Raw genomic sequence first — 21,195 nt, forward strand, 5'->3', positions numbered from 1 at the left:
GTAATCTTGTGAAGTCTGTCCGAAATACCATGGGGTTGCCGGACAGTAAGGACCCCAAGACCCCTCAGGACATAATGTTTGCGGGTATTTCCCGTAAAAAGGTCCGAGCATTCCCAGTGGTCCCAGCTGTAAAAGACCTAGTTAAGAGGGAATGGGAGAAACAAGGTCAGAGGACCTTCCTCCCCTTAACGTCAAAGCGTAAGTATCCCTTTGACGATGAGGAGTTAACGGCCTGGTCGAGAGCCCCCAAGGTGGATGCGGCAGTGGCCTCTACCTCCCGTAGATCCTCCTTGCCGGTGGAGGATTCGGGAACTTTGGCTGATTCTTTGGATCGTAAGACCGATACATTCCTCAAAAGATCTTGGGAAGCTTGTACGGCAGCCTTTAAGCCCGCAATAGCAGCCACGTGTACGGCAAGGTCTATGTTGGTGTGGCTGAACGACTTGGAGGACAATATTAAGAATGGAGTAGCTAGGAGTAGGCTTCTTTCCTTTATGCCCCTCATTTTGGGAGCAGCGGCCTTCCTCTCCTACTCCTCCGCGGACTCTCTCCGGTTGTCGGCTAGAGCGGCAGGACTGACCAATGCAGGCAGGCGGGCCTTATGGTTGAAGGGGTGAAAAGGAGACACACAAAAACTAGATTGTGTGCTATACCCTGCCAGGGTAAGTACCTGTTTGGTACGGAACTGGATGAGATTTTGACAAAAGCGGGGGAGAGGAAGAAGGGGTTCCCTAACCCGTATGTTCCGTTCAACAGGAGGGCCTACAGGAAGCCGCCGTTCGGTAAAAAGAGAGACTTTAGACCCCAGGACCGCTGGGGAAATAAGGACCCCAAGCAAAGAGGCAACCTATTCGGGAAACGTCCCTTCAGAGGAGACAGATCCCGATAAAACCGTTACACCGGTAGGTGGCAGGCTATTAAGATTCAGCTGCCAATGGATGAAGGTGACATCAAACCCGTGGGCCCTAAGTATTGTATCATCAGGCCTAAAATTAGAATTCGTTCGGTATCCACCGAACTCCTTCTTATTGACTTCTATGAAGTCCCGATCACAGCAGGAAGCACTGGAGATGGAGATTGCGGTACTGCTAACTAAACAGGTCCTAGTGGAGGTCCCAGACGACGAAACAGGGATGGGCTTTTATTCTCCTCTACTCTTAGTCCCAAAACCAGATGGCTCTTACAGGACTATAATAAATTTAAAGAAACTTAATACCTTCCTAAGACTAAGGTCGTTTAAAATGGAGTCGATTAAGTCTGCAATAAAGCTTTTGTTTCCCAGGTGTTATATGGCGGTCTTGGACCTAAAGGACGCCTACTACCATCTCCCCATATATCGAGGGCACCAGAGGTTCCTGCGGGTAGCAGTCTGGTTCAGAGGTCGGATTCAGCATTTCCAGTTTGCGGCAATGCCATTCGGGCTATCCATGGCTCCTCGGGTATTTACCAAATTAATGCTGGAAGTAATGTCGTATGTAAGGCTGAATGACACCCTAGTTGTCCCTTACTTAGACGACCTACTCATAGTGGGGAATTCTGTTTCACAGTGTGAAGCAAGAATAGCTAGGATTATCTCATCCCTACAAACACTGGGTTGGCTAATTAACTGGGAGAAGTCCAGACTAGAGCCAGTGACCTGTCAAAGGTTTTTAGGCCTGCAAGTAGACTTCGTAACTGAGGAGTGCTTTCTGCCAAACGCCAAAGTAATGGCCATAATCGACAAAGTACAGAAGGCTACAGGAGGACCCGTAATATCATTGAGACAGGGCATGTCCTTGCTGGGGTCACTGATATCGTGCATTCCAGCGGTGCAATGGGCTCAGTTCCACTCTAGAGAACTACAGTGGGCTATTCTGCAGGAGATAGATAGACTGCAGGGGCGGCTGGAAGGGAAGATGTCCCTATCGCCCGAGGTGGTTGAATCCCTAAAATGGTGGTTAATTCCTTCCAATCTATCGAAGGGAGTACAGTGGTGGGTGACTCCCTCCATGATACTCACCACGGATGCCAGCCCCTTAGGTTGGGGAGCCCACCTAGAGGAGCACATGGTACAAGGCTGGTGGCGTGAGAATGAAATAGAGGCCTCCTCTAATGTAAAGGAGCTAACAGCGATTTTTTTACGCGATATCTCACTTCCTCCCGCAGTTAAGAGGCGCCCACGTAAAGATCCAGACAGACAATACCACCGCAGTGGCCTATATAAACCGGCAAGGAGGCACACGGTCAATGCCACTGATGTCTATCGCGGGAAAGATTCTGGAGATGGCCGAGGTCCATCTTCTCTCCTTGTCGGCGCTCCATATAAGAGGAGTGGACAACTCCCGAGCAGACTATCTCAGTCGCCAGGCCCTATACCAGGGAGAGTGGGTCCTCAGCAGAGACGTCTTCGAAATGATAGCGTCAGAATGGGGCAGACCGGAGATAGACCTATTTGCAACCAGAGCCAACAGGCGCGTAAAAAGGTTTGCTTCTCTCTACAGGTCGGACAACCCAGATATTCTAGATGCCCTCCAAGCACCCTGGGCATTCCAACTAGCCTATGCCTTTCCTCCGATGGTGCTACTACCAACAGTAGTCAGGAAAATAAGACAGGAGAGGGCGAGGGTAATCTTGATTGCCCCGTTTTTGGCCAAAAAGACCGTGGTTTTCATGGCTGAGAGCCATGTCGGTAACCGACCCGTGGATCCTGCCGCTGCACCAGAATCTTCTCTCGCAGGGACCCTGCTACCATCCACAGGCCAAAGCCCTGCACCTAGCGGCCTGGAATTTGAAAGGGAGCTACTGAGGCAGAAGGGTTTCTCAAAGAACCTAATCAATACCCTGCTACAAAGCAGGAAGGAGTCCACGACTAAAATATATGCTAAGGTGTGGAGGAAGTTCCTGGCCTTTCACCCAACAAAACTAGCTGGTGAAGTACCCATTACGGCCATTCTAGAGTTTCTACAAAGAGGCCGAGAGCTTAGACTCTCAGTAAGCACTCTTAAGGTCCACGTGTCAGCCCTAGGAGCCCTGTTTAACTATAACGTGGCAGCAAATAGATGGGTGACTCGGTTTATCTCGGCCTGTCAACGAGCAGAACCGGTGCATGTGCCTCGACTACCAGCGTGGAACCTTACTCTAGTTTTGGATGCCTTCACTCAGGCACCGTTTGAGCCCATAAGCTCAGCATCAGTAAAGTGCCTCTCATTGAAAACGGCTATGCTGGTGGCCTTAGTATCGGCCAGGAGAGTGAGTGATCTTCACGCTTTATCAGTAGACCCACCGTTCCTGTTAACAACACGAGACAGTCTGATTTTAAAGACGGACCCGTCCTACCTGCCTAAACGGGCAACTAAATTTCATAGATCTCAAGAGATATGCCTACCTTCATTCTATGAGAACCCGTCAACACAGGACGAGGAGAAATATCACACCTTAGATGTGAAGAGAGCCGTGCTAGCCTATCTAGACAGGACCAGTCCCTGGAGGCAGAGTAGGTCTCTTTTTGTCTCCTTCCAGGGCAGCAGGAAGGGGTCTGCAGTTACATCAGGCACGATATCCAGATGGATTAGAGATGCGATCACAATGGCGTATCTGACAAAAGGAGAAGACCCTCCACTGGGGATTAAGGCGCACTCTACTAGAGCCATATCATCCTCCTGGGCCGAGAGGGCGAACGTCCCAATTGAACAAATATGTAAGGCTGCAACCTGGTCTTCTCCGTCTACCTTTTATAGTCACTATAGACTAGATTTGTCCTCTACCGAGGATCTAACTTTTGGTAGATCAGTCCTTAACACGGTGTGCCCGCCCAAGTGATTATCTCTGGAAATCTCTCAGTGGGTGCTGTCGTGGCGAAGAGGAAAAACCGGATTACTTACCGGTAATACTCTTTTGTAGAGTCCACGACAGCACCCGCTCACTTCCCTCCCGTAAGAATTTTTTCACACATGGGTCTCCTTGGTGGTGGAGATTATGATTTAAGTTAGATATGTGATTAAACTTAGTAAGCTTAAAACTGCATAGGGGTAAGATAGATGAATCGCCCAAACAGTTTGACTAAAACATGTATGGTGGTTCCTCCGTTGTTCTCGGTAACACAAACTGAGGGAGCGAGGGGGACCGCCCCATTTATCTCTCTGTAGGTTTCCTGTTCCGGGGGCGGATCCCCTCTCTCAGTGGGTGCTGTCGTGGACTCTACAAAAGAGTATTACCGGTAAGTAATCCGGTTTTTGCTGTAACCCCTCCACAGCAAAATACAAAGAGACAGAACAATATGTAAAGCAAGAATAGAGGAAATGCAGGATTGGATGCACAAAATTGGCAATATAATACATTTAGGACGGTTAATTTTCTCATTGATTACTCTGATTTACATTCTCATTATTCGTGGAGTGAGTAGGATTCTTACTGAACGCATTCTACGCTCTTGTTCCTGTGGAGCTGCCAGAGAAACCTTTGGAGTAAAATAACAATTGCAGAAATATTTTGCACAGTTTTTCAGAAATTACTAGTTTTAAATGGTCAATCCATAGATTTGTTATGTTATAGAGACTATATAGGAATTTTTTCCTTCTACTATGACAGATATTTTTTGGGTAGTGGTCTTACTGTGTGGGGAGCATGTACTGCCCGGTTCTTGGGCTTCTGTTCCCATATCTAGTAGGGTCTTCTACATGTACAACCCCATTTAGTGGGGACTTATTAGTCTCACACTTACTGTACTAACTTTACTGGGTAAGTAAATGTGCAATAAGTTATACATTAGTGAGAATTTATAGGATTTATTTTTCTTTTGAAGTTGAGATCCAAAACCGCTCCACAGCCCTAAATGTTGCAAATCAATTTCTCATAATTAGTAATAATACTTCACTTGTTATGATTTTGCAAACTCTACTGGTCCGGGCTCCTCTTTTTTCAGAGTAGACCATTGTGGTAGAGGAGTGGACAAAGTTTTAAATACTTTAAATCGCACTAGGGGATAATGATCATTGCGTTCGTCAGGCAGGCTAAACAAAATTATATTGCAACCATTTTGAACTTGTATAAATTTGCTTCAAATTCTTCATTTGACACGTTGGTCTCCATCTTTTTTCTAACGTTTGGAAGTGTATTAGGTAACATGCATAAAAAGCTGAAATTTGCGCAAGCAATATTTTACAATGACCTTGAGACATTTGACACATTACTCTCTGGCCCTTATCTTACAGCGGGAAGTTTAATATCCTGCATAAAAATCTGCGCTAGAGCCAGTTTGCGGCAAATGTATAATTAAGGTGTGAGATTTGATAAGTATGGAGTGGCGTTGAAGGGAGTACACTGAAAATTTGCCATAAATTGTACCATTTTTTTGATATATGTGATCCACTACACCCTCCTCGAAATTTTGTTGGCAAGCTACTTTGTTTTTCTTAGTTGTGTCCCGTGGGAACGAACAGCCAAGTAAGGCTGGGGTTCACATGGGAATGTGATGTAGTATTTGAGGTAGATATTATAGGACAAAACGGTGTAAAAGTCCATTTTATTGTGCTTTAATTTTTTTTCTAAATAGTGTAAAAAATGGCGCTTTGTGAATTTTGACTGAAACTATTAAATTGGAGTTGTTGCTTTTTCTTTTTTTTGTATAAGTATCGTTATGTTTGCTTATGCAATGGTGGTGATTAGAAATATTTATCATTTCCTATACTTATAATTCTTTTTAAACTAAATTACTCTTTAAAGAAGCTGTTACATATCAGATAAAAGAATTGATAAACGACATATCTGTAATTTTCAGGCGCACACACACAAATAATTAAAACACACATGCTGTAAGCCAGCTGAAGGGTTTTTTTTAATAGTTTTTCTAACCATCCTTGGATTCCTGTAATAGTTGTATGTAGAACCTTATTACCCCAACCCCCCCCCCCCCCCCCTCCAAAAAAAAAAAAAAAATTTGAGTTCCGGTTACTTTACATTGCATGTGATGACTAACACCGGGGTGGTTACTGGAGTGTGCATCCATCTGTATTCTTCATCCTCCCCAGACACCACATCCACAGTATTTGCTGACGAGTGGCTCCATTCCATCTCATCCCACAGATGCTTGATTGGATTGAGATCATCTCCGGCTAATTTACAATATGGGACACATTGGAGCAGATATGGATCAGCACCCAGTGAAGTATTTTCAGCACAGTCTTAAGGCCATCAGCCGCCGACGAATTCTAGCTTCATTTGGAAGACCACATTTATGGATCTTAGGGGAAAATGTAAAGAGCAGCTCTTATGGAGATATAGAGCCAAGCAGACAATGCAATAAATACCCTAAATCTCATAAATTATACATTTAGTTTTTTCTTTCTACAGCCCAAAATTAGGCAGAGTAAATCTTTTGTTGTGTAATGCAATGGACAGATTGCAGCTCACTTTGGCAAAAAGTAAATCTCTTAGAAGCAGTTTACGGCTGGTCAAAACCCACTACATGGGGCCCTTCTTTTATTGCAGGCATTGTTTTAACATGAAAACTGTTTTGAATTGCAGATTTCTTGTAAAAATAACCAATTTTGCAGTGTACGTTTTATGAAAAAACCTCTTCGTTCGCAAAATCGAATTTTTAATTCTATAGTTTCCTGCTCGTTGGCTAAGTTACCGGCCGCCTCTGCCATCAGTTGCTGGATCTGGCCAGCTTCAGTGCCCCTGCGCTCTTCTGATACTTCAGAGGTGAAGCTGCCTCTACTTCAAGAATAGGAGAGTGCATTATTCAGAGCAGCGGCACAACCACGCCGCTGATCCGGACTGTCAATCTCCAGAAGCACACTGTCTACTGGCAAGTAGGAAGCTGGGAGGATGGACAATGGTGTGCTCCTGAAGACAGGAGAAAACTCCTCTAACTAAAAAGGGAACTCGCTGGTCCTAGCCATGCAGGTCATCTCTCCTGTACACCATGATATCCTGATTACACTACATTTTTCAATGTGCCAATCCAGTGTTCTAGGCATGCTCGGAGTACAAAGAAGCTAGATTCTTCCTTTTAGCATCAGAGCTCAAAAGTTCCTGTCCGGAGCTGAAACCGTTGGCAATGCCTATGACACTTTTCTTAAGGGTATCATTTTGATTGACTGATTTTGTCTACCACTTGTACAGTCAAACCAAACTGAATAAATGCCAATGAATAAGCATGTTACCTGTAATAATGGTAATTTGGAGGATTTTAAGGCTACACTCACACATTCGTTTCCATTTTTACATTCTTCAGCTTCCATTTTTTCCTGTTTTTTTATAAAACTGAAGGAGGTGCCGTAAACTGTCTGAACTTTTTTTTTTTCTTATTGATGGCTGGAAAATGGACATATTCAACTTTTCATCCTTGCTTTTTTTATGGATACACATAGACTTGACTGGCCGGGTCTGATCCGCATACTACCGTTCACTCATCCATTTATTTAATGGATGTGTGCTTCTTTTCCATTAAACTCATGGTGTATCCTGTTCTCGTTCGCTTTTGGGGGTCAGGTTTGGGCATTAACAACTTTTGGGATGAATAAATAACAGAACACATCCATTTTCCAGTTTTCCATTCATTTGTCATCTGTTTTGAACTGATCCGTTGCTAAGTGAAGGTCTACCTGCTTCACTTGTTGAAACACCGAATGAGAGAAAGTGTCCATTCTCGGTGGACGTAAAACTGTAGACAGATGTGTGAATGCAGCCTAATACGATACGACCCGGTCAGGATCGCTGGTGCATCGCTAAATGGTCGTTAGTGAGCTGCCAAACAGGCAGATGTCACAGTGATGCAGCGACGCAGCAGCGTTCGCTACTTACCTTTCAGACGCGGTGATGATGACGTCCTCCCACCCGCGTCCACGCGTCGCTCGTCGGCGCCAGCAGGAAGCAGCCGACGAGAAATGAGCATGGACGATTTCGCGCGATCAGCGATAGCCAGCGGGGGAGCCGGTCGGAGGTAAGTATCACATGTAGCGATATCGCTAGCAATATCGTTACTGTGTCACAAAATCGGTGACGCTTTAGTGATATTGCTAGTGATATCGCTATGTGTAAAACCCCCTTAAGGCTGGCTAGACAGACCGCTTCAGTAGATCAACCTCAGAGGCTCAGTGACTGACAGATTTTGGGCTGTAGACCACTTCCATGGTGTCACATCTCAAGCTATGCTTCTGTTTGCAAAGCAGTGCTCCTTTTCCACAAAGCAAACAGCGTCTAAAACACTGAATGTGGTGACAGGCATGTACGGCAGTTTTTTGGTGCAATTAGACCACCAATTCTGGTGTATTTAGCTTAGTATATCTCCCCCATTGTGTTGTTGAAAACTTTCTTCATGATGCTTTTTAGCTACTCAAAAGTTGAGATTCACTCAAATGGTATAGCCATGTTTTAGATGCCGGGCCATCTTTTCTTTATGTATTTCTTGATTAAAGCAAACTAGTCTCTGTAGAGGTACTACCAAAGCTTAACAGTACTGTTAAAATCTGCAATTTTTTTTACATACCCCTTGAATGCCAAATGGTGGTATGTCTTAGCTAAACGGATTAGAATTGGTTTTTATATATTTAAAATGCCGCCGAATCGGCAGACGGATGTCTGTCACTTTCGTCAGTCGCCAACCTTTCTCCAGACCTACTGCTTTCAGGCTTGGGCTATACAGTGACTTTGTCAGTGACACGGGTCGCACGGCTAAAGATCGCTGAATGCTGCTGTTGCGTTGACTACACTGTGTTCCAAATTATTATGCAAAAAATATTTCCTCATATTTTCTCTAAATTATCTATATGAATTGCAGTCATTGTTATTTTCCAGTCATCTACTATTCTAGTATAATTGCAATGTTTTTGAACAAACTACCTATGAAAACAGTATATTTTTAAAAATAAGAATCACTCAAAATGCATGTTCCAAATTATTATGCACAGCAGAGTTTTCAACCTTTTTTATTGTTATTTTGAACAAAAAAATGGTCAATTGTGAGATTATAAGCATTATCAGCTTATTACAAAATGAAATCAATCCGTTTTCAAGTCAAAACTTTATTCTAGGTGATGTTACATTTGCATATAGGACCCCTTGTTCGAAAGAAGCTTCTGAACTCTCTCGTCCATTGAATTTGTCAGTTTTTGGATGGTTTGTGCTTCAGTTGTTTTGCATGTGGACAGAATACCCTCCCAGAGCTGTTGCTTAGATGTGAACTGCCTCCCACCATCATAGACACTCCTTTTGATGATGCTCCAGAGGTTCTCAATGGGGTTGAGGTCAGGGGAAGATGGTGGCCACACCATAAGTTTGTCTTCTTTTATGCCCATAGCAGCCAGAGATGCAGATGTGTTATTTGCAGCAGGAGATGGTGCATTATCATGCATGAAAATGATCTTGCTGTGGAAAGCACGGTTCTTCCTCTTGAACCATGGCAGGAAGTGCTGTTTTAGAAACTCCACACAGATTATGGAGTTCATCTTTACCCCTTCAGGGATCCTAAAGGGGCCGACAATCTCTCTCCCCGTGATTCCAGCCCAAAACATTACTCCACCTCCTCCTTGTTGGCGCCTTAGCTGTGTTTTCATGGGGTGTCCATCAACCGGCCATCCTCCACTCCATCCATCTGGACCATCGAGCGTTGCACGGCACTCATCGGTGAACAAAACAGTTTGGAAATCAGTCTTCATGTATCGTTTGGCCCACTGGAGCCGTTTCTGCTTGTGTGCAGTGGATAGAGGTGGTCGACAGGATGGCTTAAGCACAGCTGCAAACCTCTGAAGGACCCTGCATCTTGTTCGGAGGACGTTGGAGGCACCAGCAGCTTCAAAAACTTGTCTGCTGCTATGACAAGGCATTTTTGCAGCTGCTCTTTTAACCTGATGCAATTGCCTGTTGGAAAGAGTCCTCGATTTTTCCTTATCAGCATGCACACGTGTGTGCTGGGAATCAGCTACATACTTCTTGATTGTGCGATGATCACGATGAAGTGTCTTGGCAATGTTGATTGTAGTCATGCCTTGACCTAAATACTCCACAATTTGTTGCTTCTCAGCAGCCGACACATCCTTTTTCTTTCCCATTTTGGCAAAAAATGTAGGCTGCTAAATAATGTGGAACAGCCTTCTTAAGTAGTCTTGCCTTTATTTGGACACACCTGCCAAACTAATTTGCACAGGTATCTGCAATTGCTTTCAGTGATATAAAGAGCCCTGACACACATCACCATCAATGAGTTTAAATGACAAACAAAAAAATTCTAAACTTATCACTCCTAAACTCTTTTTGCATAATAATTTGGAACACAGTTTAGTTGGGTCGTGGACAAAGTCCCCTTGTAGCCCACCCTAATATTCTAGACTCAGGAAAAGGAGGCACAGTGGAAACCTCCAGGAGAACAATGGAAAATATAAAAGACACATTGAAAACCTAATGTTACGGTGACTGTAGCTTGTATTCAGCCTTCTTCTCATTTCTTGTTTTAACGTTGGTGCGCCTTTAAAGGGAAGGTGCCGTGTTTTTTCATAATTTAATGTAAAAAAGAAAATAGTATAAAAAGATATTGTCCCCTAAGCTTGACTCAGTGGTGTGTATGGTTTGTTTTTTTACTGTATTAATGCAGCCACTGGGGGCTGCCATCTTACCTTTCTGGCTGCTGAACGACACTTTCCATGCTCATTTACGGCAGTCCCTGGGCATAAGACATAACGGTCGGCTCCCGACCCTATCTCTATCATTGCAGCTGCATCAGGAGTGAACTGGCCACGCCTCTGTGGGCAGCTCAATCACAGCTGTAGGTGTGGCCAGGCGCCATCTTATTAGAGCCCAGTGCTTTCCTGTTAGCTCCATTTACACTCTATTGCATGCACTGTTATCACTGATGCTGTACTGTTCCAGCATAACAGGGCTTCGATGTTCACTCTGCCCATACCAGCTGCGGAGAGGAACCAGGACGAGCTGCTGGAGACCCAGCTGCTCTTTCCAAAACACCCGACCAGCTGCTGCCCCTGCAAAACATAGGAGGAGCTGCTCCCTGGCAATCTGCTGGACATCTAATCCTCTCCTGTGTGATACTGACTGCTGAGCCCTGTATCTAATCCTCTCCTGTGTGATACTGTGAGCTGAGCCGTGTATCTAATCCTATCCTGTGATACTGACTGCTGAGCCGTGTATCTAATCCTATCCTGTGTGATGCTGACTGCTGAGCTGTGTTTCTAATCCTCTCCTGTGTGATACTGTCTGCTGAGCCGTGTATCTAATCCTCTCCTGTGTGATACTGTCTGCTGAGCCGTGTATCTAATCCTCTCCTGTGCGATACTGACTGCTGAGCCCTGTATATAATCCTCTCCTGTGTGATACTGTGAGCTGAGCCGTGTATCTAATCCTCTCCTGTGTGATACTGTCTGCTGAGCCGTGTATCTAATCCTATCCTGTGTGATACTGACTGCTGAGCCGTGTATCTAATCCTATCCTGTGTGATACTGACTGCTGAGCCGTGTATCTAGTCCTATCCTGTGTGATACTGACTGCTGAGCTGTGTATCTAATCCTCTCCTGTGATACTGACTGCTGAGCCGTGTATCTAATCCTCTCCTGTGTGATACTGTGAGCTGAGCCGTGTATCTAATCCTCTCCTGTGTGATACTGACTGCTGAGCTGTGTATTTAATCCTCTCCTGTGTGATACTGACTGCTGAGCCGTGTATCTAATCCTCTCCTGTGTGATACTGACTGCTGAGCCGTGTATCTAATCCTGTCCTGTGATACTGACTGAGCCGTGTATCTAATTCTCTCAGTGTGATACTGACTGCTGAGCTGTGTATCTAATCCTATCCTGTGTGATACTGACTGAGCCGTGTGTCTAATCCTATCCCGTGTGATATTGCTCTCCTGAAATACTCTGTGCTGCTGTCACCGTGCTCCTCCACCGTATATCTCCCTCTGTGCCCCCCATAGACCAGTACTCTGCTCTCCTGAAATACTCTGTGCTGCTGTCACCCTACTCCCAGAATCCTTTCTGCCTGCCATCCTCTGTGACCGAAGACCCCATTCCTCTCCTCAGATCCTGTCCTGGCGATGTGTGAAAGCGAGGCGACAGGGCCTGATATATGGTGGAAGGAGCAGGGTGACAGCAGCACAGAGTATTTCAGGGGAGCAGTGTGCTGGTCTATGGGGGGGCACAGAGGGAGATATATGGGGGAGGAGCAGGGTGACAGCAGCACAGAGTATTTCAGGAGAGCAGAGTACTGGTCTATGGGGGGCACAGAGGGAGATATATGGTGGAGGAGCAGGGTGACAGCAGCACAGAGTATTTCAGGAGAGCAGAGTACTGGTCTATGGGGGGCACAGAGGGAGATATATGGTGGAAGGAGCAGGGTGACAGCAGCACAGAGTATTTCAGGAGAGCACAGTACTGGTCTATGGGGGGCACAGAGGGAGATATATGGTGGAAGGAGCAGGGTGACAGCAGCACAGAGTATTTCAGGAGAGCAGTGTGCTGGTCTATGGGGGCACCCTGTTCAGTGCCAGGGATTGTACATAGAGCGCTGTGTTTTATACACATGGATGGACCGTCTGCTCCACAGGAATCCAGGAAACATTTCTGCTGATTGATGGCCTGTTCTGATCCAGACTTTGCATGCAAAGACAGTGGGTAACTTTGCAGGCCCCATCACAATGGCTGCTCACTGTGTTCCTAAATGTCATCCTCTCATTTCCCTTAGTAAACACCAAAAAGGGGAGGAGAGGCGTGACACCACACCCATGTCAGCAGACTCCGCCCATAATTACTGCAGGGCAGTAATGTGAGCTAGTTCTACACTAGGTTTTTGTGCCAAATTTCAGTAGCTGCTCCCCCTAGTGTTAACAAGTGGAAATGCCAAACTTTTTAACATTATTTTTCTTATCTTACAAAATTAAAAACAAATGATAATATTTTTTAAGAAAATGTAAACATTAATTCTTCACATTTTTTAAATTGCTGAAAAAAATTTTTTGGATGGCACCTTCCCTTTAAGGATTAAGAAAGTCATAAAAGATATAAAGCGAAGTGGACTTTTCTGTGTTCATTTTTAATCTTTTCACTGCTGTTACTGGCTCCTGGTTGCCGATATTAAGCAGGTGACAGATTCTGAAGACTTCTAGTATATTGAAACGGTGCCACGAGAGGAGTAAAGAAAGATGAGATAATTACAGCAGCTATTCTGAAATAAATCCTTTTAATGTATACAAAGATAGGGTTAAAGGGAGTGTTTAGGAGTAATTTTATGCGGATTGTTGCTGCACTCTGAAATTACATTAAGCAACTTTGTCTCATTAATGCAGTATGGTCAGGTCCTAATTAGAACCTAATTTGATGTCAATTTAAATTAAGAGGGCTTGCGTAAATTGGGCCTTTGTGACCTGGATAGTGCTAATCTCTAATCAGCAGACTGAATGGAACATGAAATCAAATTCCCGCAGCACCGGGGAAATGACAGAAACAACTGACATTTTAAATTAAAATTACAAAATTCTCAGAAATAGATGTGCATGACCCCTGCTAAGGCATGTGTCAGGAAATCAAATGCACTGGAAGGATAAGCTGACAAACCTGAATTAATGTGATGGTTTTCGCACAGAAAATGTGCCGTGGATTTTTTTTTGCTTTCCGTTGTAAGTAGGCTAAATTTCATCTTAAACCGCATGCACATTTCTGTTTGGAGAGGTGTCTAAGCTCCCAGCTATATATCTACACCAGTGGTTTTCTTTACCCTTGTCCCCAAAAAGCCCCCACATTGCAGATCTGGGACTTCATTGCATCTATGATTATATATCGGAGTCATTGTGTCCCTTGTTCTATCAGTAAAATGATCAAATGTCGAAGGAATATTACGATATTCATGGTCCTGTAGTAAAACACTTGCCAAGTCTTGGATCTGAATATTATTAAAGGGCTTGTCTCCTAAACGTATGTCCCATTGTGACATATGGAAGTTATAAAAGGGGGACATATCTTTACCAATGCAGACAGTCACTCAATAAAGGCGACTCCTGCTCGGGTGAACCTTCTGAGTCCATGCATTACATAGACATCCTACCGTTTGAATGTCCTCCATGTAAAGATAGATTATTATATCCAAGACGCTCTTCTCTTGGCGGTGACGGATGATTACTGATTGATCGAAAAGCCGGACCCCCGATCAACTGATCACCATGCTAAAAACTTCTTAAAAGTCAAGTCAACATTGTATCAAGTGGTCAGTCGCATAGCGATAATGCACTACATCCCCAATCTTCTCATACTAGTTAGACAGACTCGACGCTGCGTTTAGTTAATAACCGTTAATGCTACTTTTACCAATCATTTGTATATGAAAAGCAGAAACCTGTCTATTCAGTGTAGCTAATGCCAGATATGTCCAGTTGTGGCTGTTGGAAAGATCTAAGTTGCTGATTATATTATTCACTGTCATTTTCTTTACTTTTTATTGGCCATTTTGTGCTAGATGTGGAGGTGGATATGTTTTCCGCGAAGTCCGAAGTTTACTTACCAATATTCATTTTGTTTCAGCACTGTGACCTCCGCTGTATTCACGGTGGGGGACAACGTTGTGTCGGGGAGCGACGATCGAACTGTGAAAGTTTGGGATTTGAAGAATATGAGATCACCCATCGCCACTATTCGAACAGATTCTGCCGTAAACAGGTATGATCTAGATCTGGGAATTTGCCGTCCTGTCTATGGGCAACAGGAGAAGCTGAGAAAATTAATATGCTGTATAGTTTTGCAGGAAAAGATTTAGTATTCCCTGTATATTACTAATTGAAATCCCTGCTTCTGAACCCGGAGTCCAGCAAGTGGTCCAACTCAATGATTAAGAGCTAGCTTCTGTGTGCACACATACAGGGGAGCTGTTAAATGCGGAGTAGGACCACCTCTGGGACTCCTAAACCTAGAGAGCTAAAGGTATAATAACTTTTTCCACTATATGACACCATGTTTCAATTGACAGATTGTCTTTAAGGTTTACAACTAAATTACCCATTATGCTGTTGTCACGTCCCACCCTTAAAATTACCAAAGAACATAATGTTTTCTTAACTACAGTAGTTTAATATAAATTTAAATAAAGCTAAAAAAAAGTTTAAAAAGTTAACATGATATTAATTAACGTTTTTATCAAAGTGTGTAAACCCACTGCCACTTAATGGCAACTTCTTTTTAAGTGCGTAGCTATTGGGAAAAGGGGTGGATTGCCAGCCCGTACAGGAGCTGTTGGGCACATGATTTGCAGGCTTTGTGTCGCGTCGGCCACCTGCAGCCCTACACTTAGTAGGCTATGTGCACACGGTGCGGATTCTGCTGTGTTTCCGCAGCGGATTTGCCCCTGCGGAAACGCAGCAGTTCCGCTGACAAAGTACAGTACAATGAAACCCTATGGAGTTTCAAAAACGCTGTGCTGACGGTGCGGTTTTTTCCGCGCTGTTTTGCTGCGGTTTACAAACTGCAGCATGTCAATTGTTTGGGCGGTTTCCGCAGCGGTTTCACACCTTTAACATAGTAGAGGTGTGAAACCGCAGGGCAAAACCGCAGACCAAACCGCAGGTCACTTTACCTGCGGTTCCGCGCAGAAAAACCCGCAGGTAATTCTGCATCGTGTGCACATAGCCTTAGAGCGGGGTCCTACTATAGAGACATGGCAGGTGGGCTTATGCACTTTGATCAACATGTTGCCCTTGCTCATATAATACACAGCACATCAAACTGGACCGCTCTAAGTATAGGCATAGTTGGCCTTGCCATAAGACCAACTGTTAGATGTGGTAGCGTTGGTTGTATTCGTTGATCTATTCCTTAAAAATGATACTTTATTGTTTAAAAACCACAAATGTGGTATACACCAGAAAAAAAGTGACTAGAAATGAAGAAAATGAAATAAGTGTTCAAACAAAGCCCATACTGAGGTGACACCTTGGAATCCCTCATATGAGACTGAGCTGTATCCTGCCTGTCCGCGGAGGTTGGCACCCTAGGGGGGAACGTTATGGCGCCCTCGCTCAACGATGGCTGTCCCTAGGGGCCCTAGTAAACCCTACCGCCACTAGTGGTCCCTTCTACCCGATACAAATAAGGGAACCCCTACTTCTAGACAGAGACCAAACTGCTCTATAGAGGACCCTGTGCCCCAGAGAAGAGGTTAAAAATAAATAGAACACATATGGCATTCGGTGGTCAAATTTGAGCAAAGACACAGTTATGAAAAGTACCTCAATCTTATGTGTAGGATATATTAGTAAATGAAAAGGGCACTGACTCTAATAAGTCATAACCCACAAGACAGCCAAAGGCTGTATCCCATTGCTGTGAATATACAAAAAACGCAGAACTGCCACAGCGATACTTATCTGCATTTTCTGCCACCTGCCAATAAACAGTTAAAGCCTCAGCTAGATAAAACACATATGGCATTAGGTGGTCAAATTTGAACAGCAGACATCATCATGGGAAACAGGAATTGTGAATAGTGCCTCAATCTCATGTAAAAGATATATTGATATATGAAAAAGGCACTGACTCTAATAAGTCATAACCCACAAAACGGCCAGAAGCTGTATCCCATTGCTATATATATACAAGAAACGCAGAACTGCCACAGCGATACTCATCTGCATTTTCTGCCACCTGCCAACAACCAGTTAACGCCTCAACGCGTTTCGCCTTATTAGGCTCATCAGGAGGCCCGATGCTGCGATATCTAGTGTCCCATCAAGGTGCAAATAGCTTACCGATACCAGTGCAGCTCCCCTCTTTAAACCTGCCGCGGAGAGCAAAAGCTCCGCCCGCTCACATTCAGTGGCGTCTCTAAGCGCCAATCGCCTCGCCACCCATTCACTGTTACTCCAATCATCTAACAGGACTCTCGTTCAGCGTCATGGTGGCCAATCAAATATCCTCAGACAAAAAATCTCCCAGCGTTGACCAATCAGCAACGCTGAAACTGGTTGCCGCGTCTGACAAGTATGCAGCGTCACTGCTGACTCGCCAATCAGATGTCCTGTGGAAAAGCCATCTCACAGCGTTCTCAAAGCACTGCGGCTCAGAATCACTGTCCACTTCGGGGTATATCACCCACAAATATACAAGGGGCTCCACTCTCCTCATATATTCACAGTCACGCGCTGTGTATGGCATATAACCGATGTTTAGTAATCTTGATATCTCTTTTCTCCCCACTGTGATGGTTAGCATGCAAGTAGGCAGATATAAATCGCATCATAACCTTCAGTGGTGTGAACAGGCGTCAGTAGGCATCCACCTCATCATATCAATAAAAGATAATGTAAAATCGCCACATGCATTTCAACAATGTGAATATGCGTCAATATACAATATCCTTGGCACACATTTGTTAAGAAGTATCCTGTGTATGCCAATGGAGCCGAGATTAAAAACTGCTCAAAATCAGTTAGAGGGTGGATAAATATATGGCAGTGAAGAGGGGAATTTATTATGTAATCAATATTCCATGACAATGCATGGAAATCCCACTCAAAATGGGAAAAGCAAACCAAAACCTACAAGGCCAATATCCTCAAAGCAGGACACATTATTCCATTGTGGCTCATAAGAAACAGGCAAATGACAGTTGCTCATTTAAACCCCTCGGCTCCAGGGACTCCATCCTGAATATCCATTCACATTCTCTCCTAAGAATCGCCTTGTCCACATTACCTCCTCTTGGGTTCACATTAACGGCCTCTATGACACAAAATTTAATGTCACCGAGGTCGCCTTTATGGCACATCCACATATGCTTTGCAAGTGGGGTTTCTCTTTGATGCCTTATGTCTCCAAGATGTTCCCCCACTCTTCTTCTAAATTCTCTCCTTGTCTTCCCTATGTAATTTTTAGGGCACGTACACGTAGCCATATAAACGACCCCTGTTGTCTTACAGTTAGAGAAGTCACGTTGATAAAAAATCTTGCCAGTATTAGCACTACAGAAGGACTTCCCCGGTCTCATATAAAGCAGACAGGGGTAAACTGCTACAGAAACGTGAGACTGAAGACTCGACAGAATTAATAAGGGTGATCGGGACTTTTGATGTAAATCATCAGGAGGTCAGAAAGGTCCTGTCTAAGCACTGGGATGTCCTTAGGTTAGATCCAGATTTGAAAAATATGATTGGTGAGCGTCCCAATATCACCTTTAGAAAGGGCAAATCAATTAAGGACATGTTGGTTCATAGCCAATATAGGAGACCAGTATTTGGTGGTACGTGGCTAGATAGGAGACCCTGTGGCTTTTTTAAGTGCGGGGACTGCAGTTTCTGTAAATATATGAGACCGGGGAAGTCCTTCTGTAGTGCTAATACTGGCAAGATTTTTTATCAACGTGACTTCTCTAACTGTAAGACAACAGGGGTCGTTTATATGGCTACGTGTACGTGCCCTAAAAATTACATAGGGAAGACAAGGAGAGAATTTAGAAGAAGAGTGGGGGAACATCTTGGAGACATAAGGCATCAAAGAGAAACCCCACTTGCAAAGCATATGTGGATGTGCCATAAAGGCGACCTCGGTGACATTAAATTTTGTGTCATAGAGGTCGTTAATGTGAACCCAAGAGGAGGTAATGTGGACAAGGTGATTCTTAGGAGAGAATGTGAATGGATATTCAGGATGGAGTCCCTGGAGCCGAGGGGTTTAAATGAGCAACTGTCATTTGCCTGTTTCTTATGAGCCACAATGGAATAATGTGTCCTGCTTTGAGGATATTGGCCTTGTAGGTTTTGGTTTGCTTTTCCCATTTTGAGTGGGATTTCCATGCATTGTCATGGAATATTGATTACATAATAAATTCCCCTCTTCACTGCCATATATTTATCCACCCTCTAACTGATTTTGAGCAGTTTTTAATCTCGGCTCCATTGGCATACACAGGATACTTCTTAACAAATGTGTGCCAAGGATATTGTATATTGACGCATATTCACATTGTTGAAATGCATGTGGCGATTTTACATTATCTTTTATTGATATGATGAGGTGGATGCCTACTGACGCCTGTTCACACCACTGAAGGTTATGATGCGATTTATATCTGCCTACTTGCATGCTAACCATCACAGTGGGGAGAAAAGAGATATCAAGATTACTAAACATCGGTTATATGCCATACACAGCGCGTGACTGTGAATATATGAGGAGAGTGGAGCCCCTTGTATATTTGTGGGTGATATACCCCGAAGTGGACAGTGATTCTGAGCCGCAGTGCTTTGAGAACGCTGTGAGATGGCTTTTCCACAGGACATCTGATTGGCGAGTCAGCAGTGACGCTGCATACTTGTCAGACGCGGCAACCAGTTTCAGCGTTGCTGATTGGTCAACGCTGGGAGATTTTTTGTCTGAGGATATTTGATTGGCCACCATGACGCTGAACGAGAGTCCTGTTAGATGATTGGAGTAACAGTGAATGGGTGGCGAGGCGATTGGCGCTTAGAGACGCCACTGAATGTGAGCGGGCGGAGCTTTTGCTCTGCGCGGCAGGTTTAAAGAGGGGAGCTGCACTGGTATCGGTAAGCTATTTGCACCTTGATGGGACACTAGATATCGCAGCATCGGGCCTCCTGATGAGCCTAATAAGGCGAAACGCGTTGAGGCGTTAACTGGTTGTTGGCAGGTGGCAGAAAATGCAGATGAGTATCGCTGTGGCAGTTCTGCGTTTCTTGTATATATATAGCAATGGGATACAGCTTCTGGCCGTTTTGTGGGTTATGACTTATTAGAGTCAGTGCCTTTTTCATATATCAATATATCTTTTACATGAGATTGAGGCACTATTCACAATTCCTGTTTCCCATGATGATGTCTGCTGTTCAAATTTGACCACCTAATGCCATATGTGTTTTATCTAGCTGAGGCTTTAACTGTTTATTGGCAGGTGGCAGAAAATGCAGATAAGTATCGCTGTGGCAGTTCTGCGTTTTTTGTATATTCACAGCAATGGGATACAGCCTTTGGCTGTCTTGTGGGTTATGACTTATTAGAGTCAGTGCCCTTTTCATTTACTAATATATCCTACACATAAGATTGAGGCACTTTTCATAACTGTGTCTTTGCTCAAATTTGACCACCGAATGCCATATGTGTTCTATTTATTTTTAACCTCTTCTCTGGGGCACAGGGTCCTCTATAGAGCAGTTTGGTCTCTGTCTAGAAGTAGGGGTTCCCTTATTTGTATCGGGTAGAAGGGACCACTAGTGGCGGTAGGGTTTACTAGGGCCCCTAGGGACAGCCATCGTTGAGCGGGGGCGCCATAACGTTCCCCCCTAGGGTGCCAACCTCCGCGGACAGGCAGGATACAGCTCAGTCTCATATGAGGGATTCCAAGGTGTCACCTCAGTATGGGCTTTGTTTGAACACTTATTTCATTTTCTTCATTTCTAGTCACTTTTTTTCTGGTGTATACCACATTTGTGGTTTTTAAACAATAAAGTATCATTTTTAAGGAATATATATATATATGATTTGACTTGAGAACCCTTATAGTATTTCATTTGAGATTATTGTATTCGTTGATATAAAATATTTCTAAGAAACAACTATAAATATTTTTAATTTTTGAGTGAAAATTTTCTATAAAATGTGTGTGGTCCGGTAACATGTCAGGGGATTGTCTATACTTTTTGCCATTGCATTGCGCCATTGTACAGCGAGTAAGCCGTCCTTATCCCAGGGTGTAGGAATACATTATGATATTGTTCTGTAATCATCAATACTCACTTCACTGGCTCCAGACAAACTGTAATCACTTTTCAGAGCTGCAAGAAGAAGCGACATGGATTCAGTCTGCAGCTTTATAGAAATAAAATTTGAATACACTTCATTCTCTTCCCAGCCAAGAATTCACAAGTGTGAAATAGGACAAGTGAATGAGCTGAGACATTAACGTAATATGCTGCGGTTGCCATTACAAGGTCTTCCATTTATCACTAGCTCTTGAGATGACTGCTCAGTGTTTGTTTGTTATATTGACAAGTGTGAGGAAAAAAAATAACTTTATTCATATATATAATATAAGCATCATAAGGATACTCGTGCCTTAAAGGCCAAAATCAATGTGTACAAATGGTTACAATATGCCAATAAATCAGTTTTATCTCAAACCCCTAATGTCAAACCTTCCTACTAATAATCCCTTATCAATCTCTCCTTCCCCGATAAACTCATTGCCTTATCATACCTACGTAACTTCTCTCAAGCT

General features: G+C 43.9%; 1 protein-coding gene across 3 annotated transcripts in view; it reads left to right on the forward strand.

Annotated features, from left to right (window-relative positions):
* The window catches only part of WDR37 (WD repeat domain 37), a 199,328-nt gene that overhangs the window by 166,131 nt on the left and 12,002 nt on the right, over window positions 1–21,195 (forward strand). For all 3 annotated transcript variants that reach the window (XM_073581641.1, XM_073581640.1, XM_073581642.1), the window contains one exon: window positions 14,499–14,633. In XM_073581641.1, coding sequence (XP_073437742.1) covers window positions 14,499–14,633 — 135 coding nt within the window. The remainder of the gene's footprint in view (window positions 1–14,498; window positions 14,634–21,195) is intronic.

Source organism: Dendrobates tinctorius, unplaced genomic scaffold (genome assembly GCF_039654945.1).
Source record: "Dendrobates tinctorius isolate UK_male_01 unplaced genomic scaffold, ASM3965494v1 ptg000070l, whole genome shotgun sequence".
Taxonomy (NCBI): domain Eukaryota; kingdom Metazoa; phylum Chordata; class Amphibia; order Anura; family Dendrobatidae; genus Dendrobates; species Dendrobates tinctorius.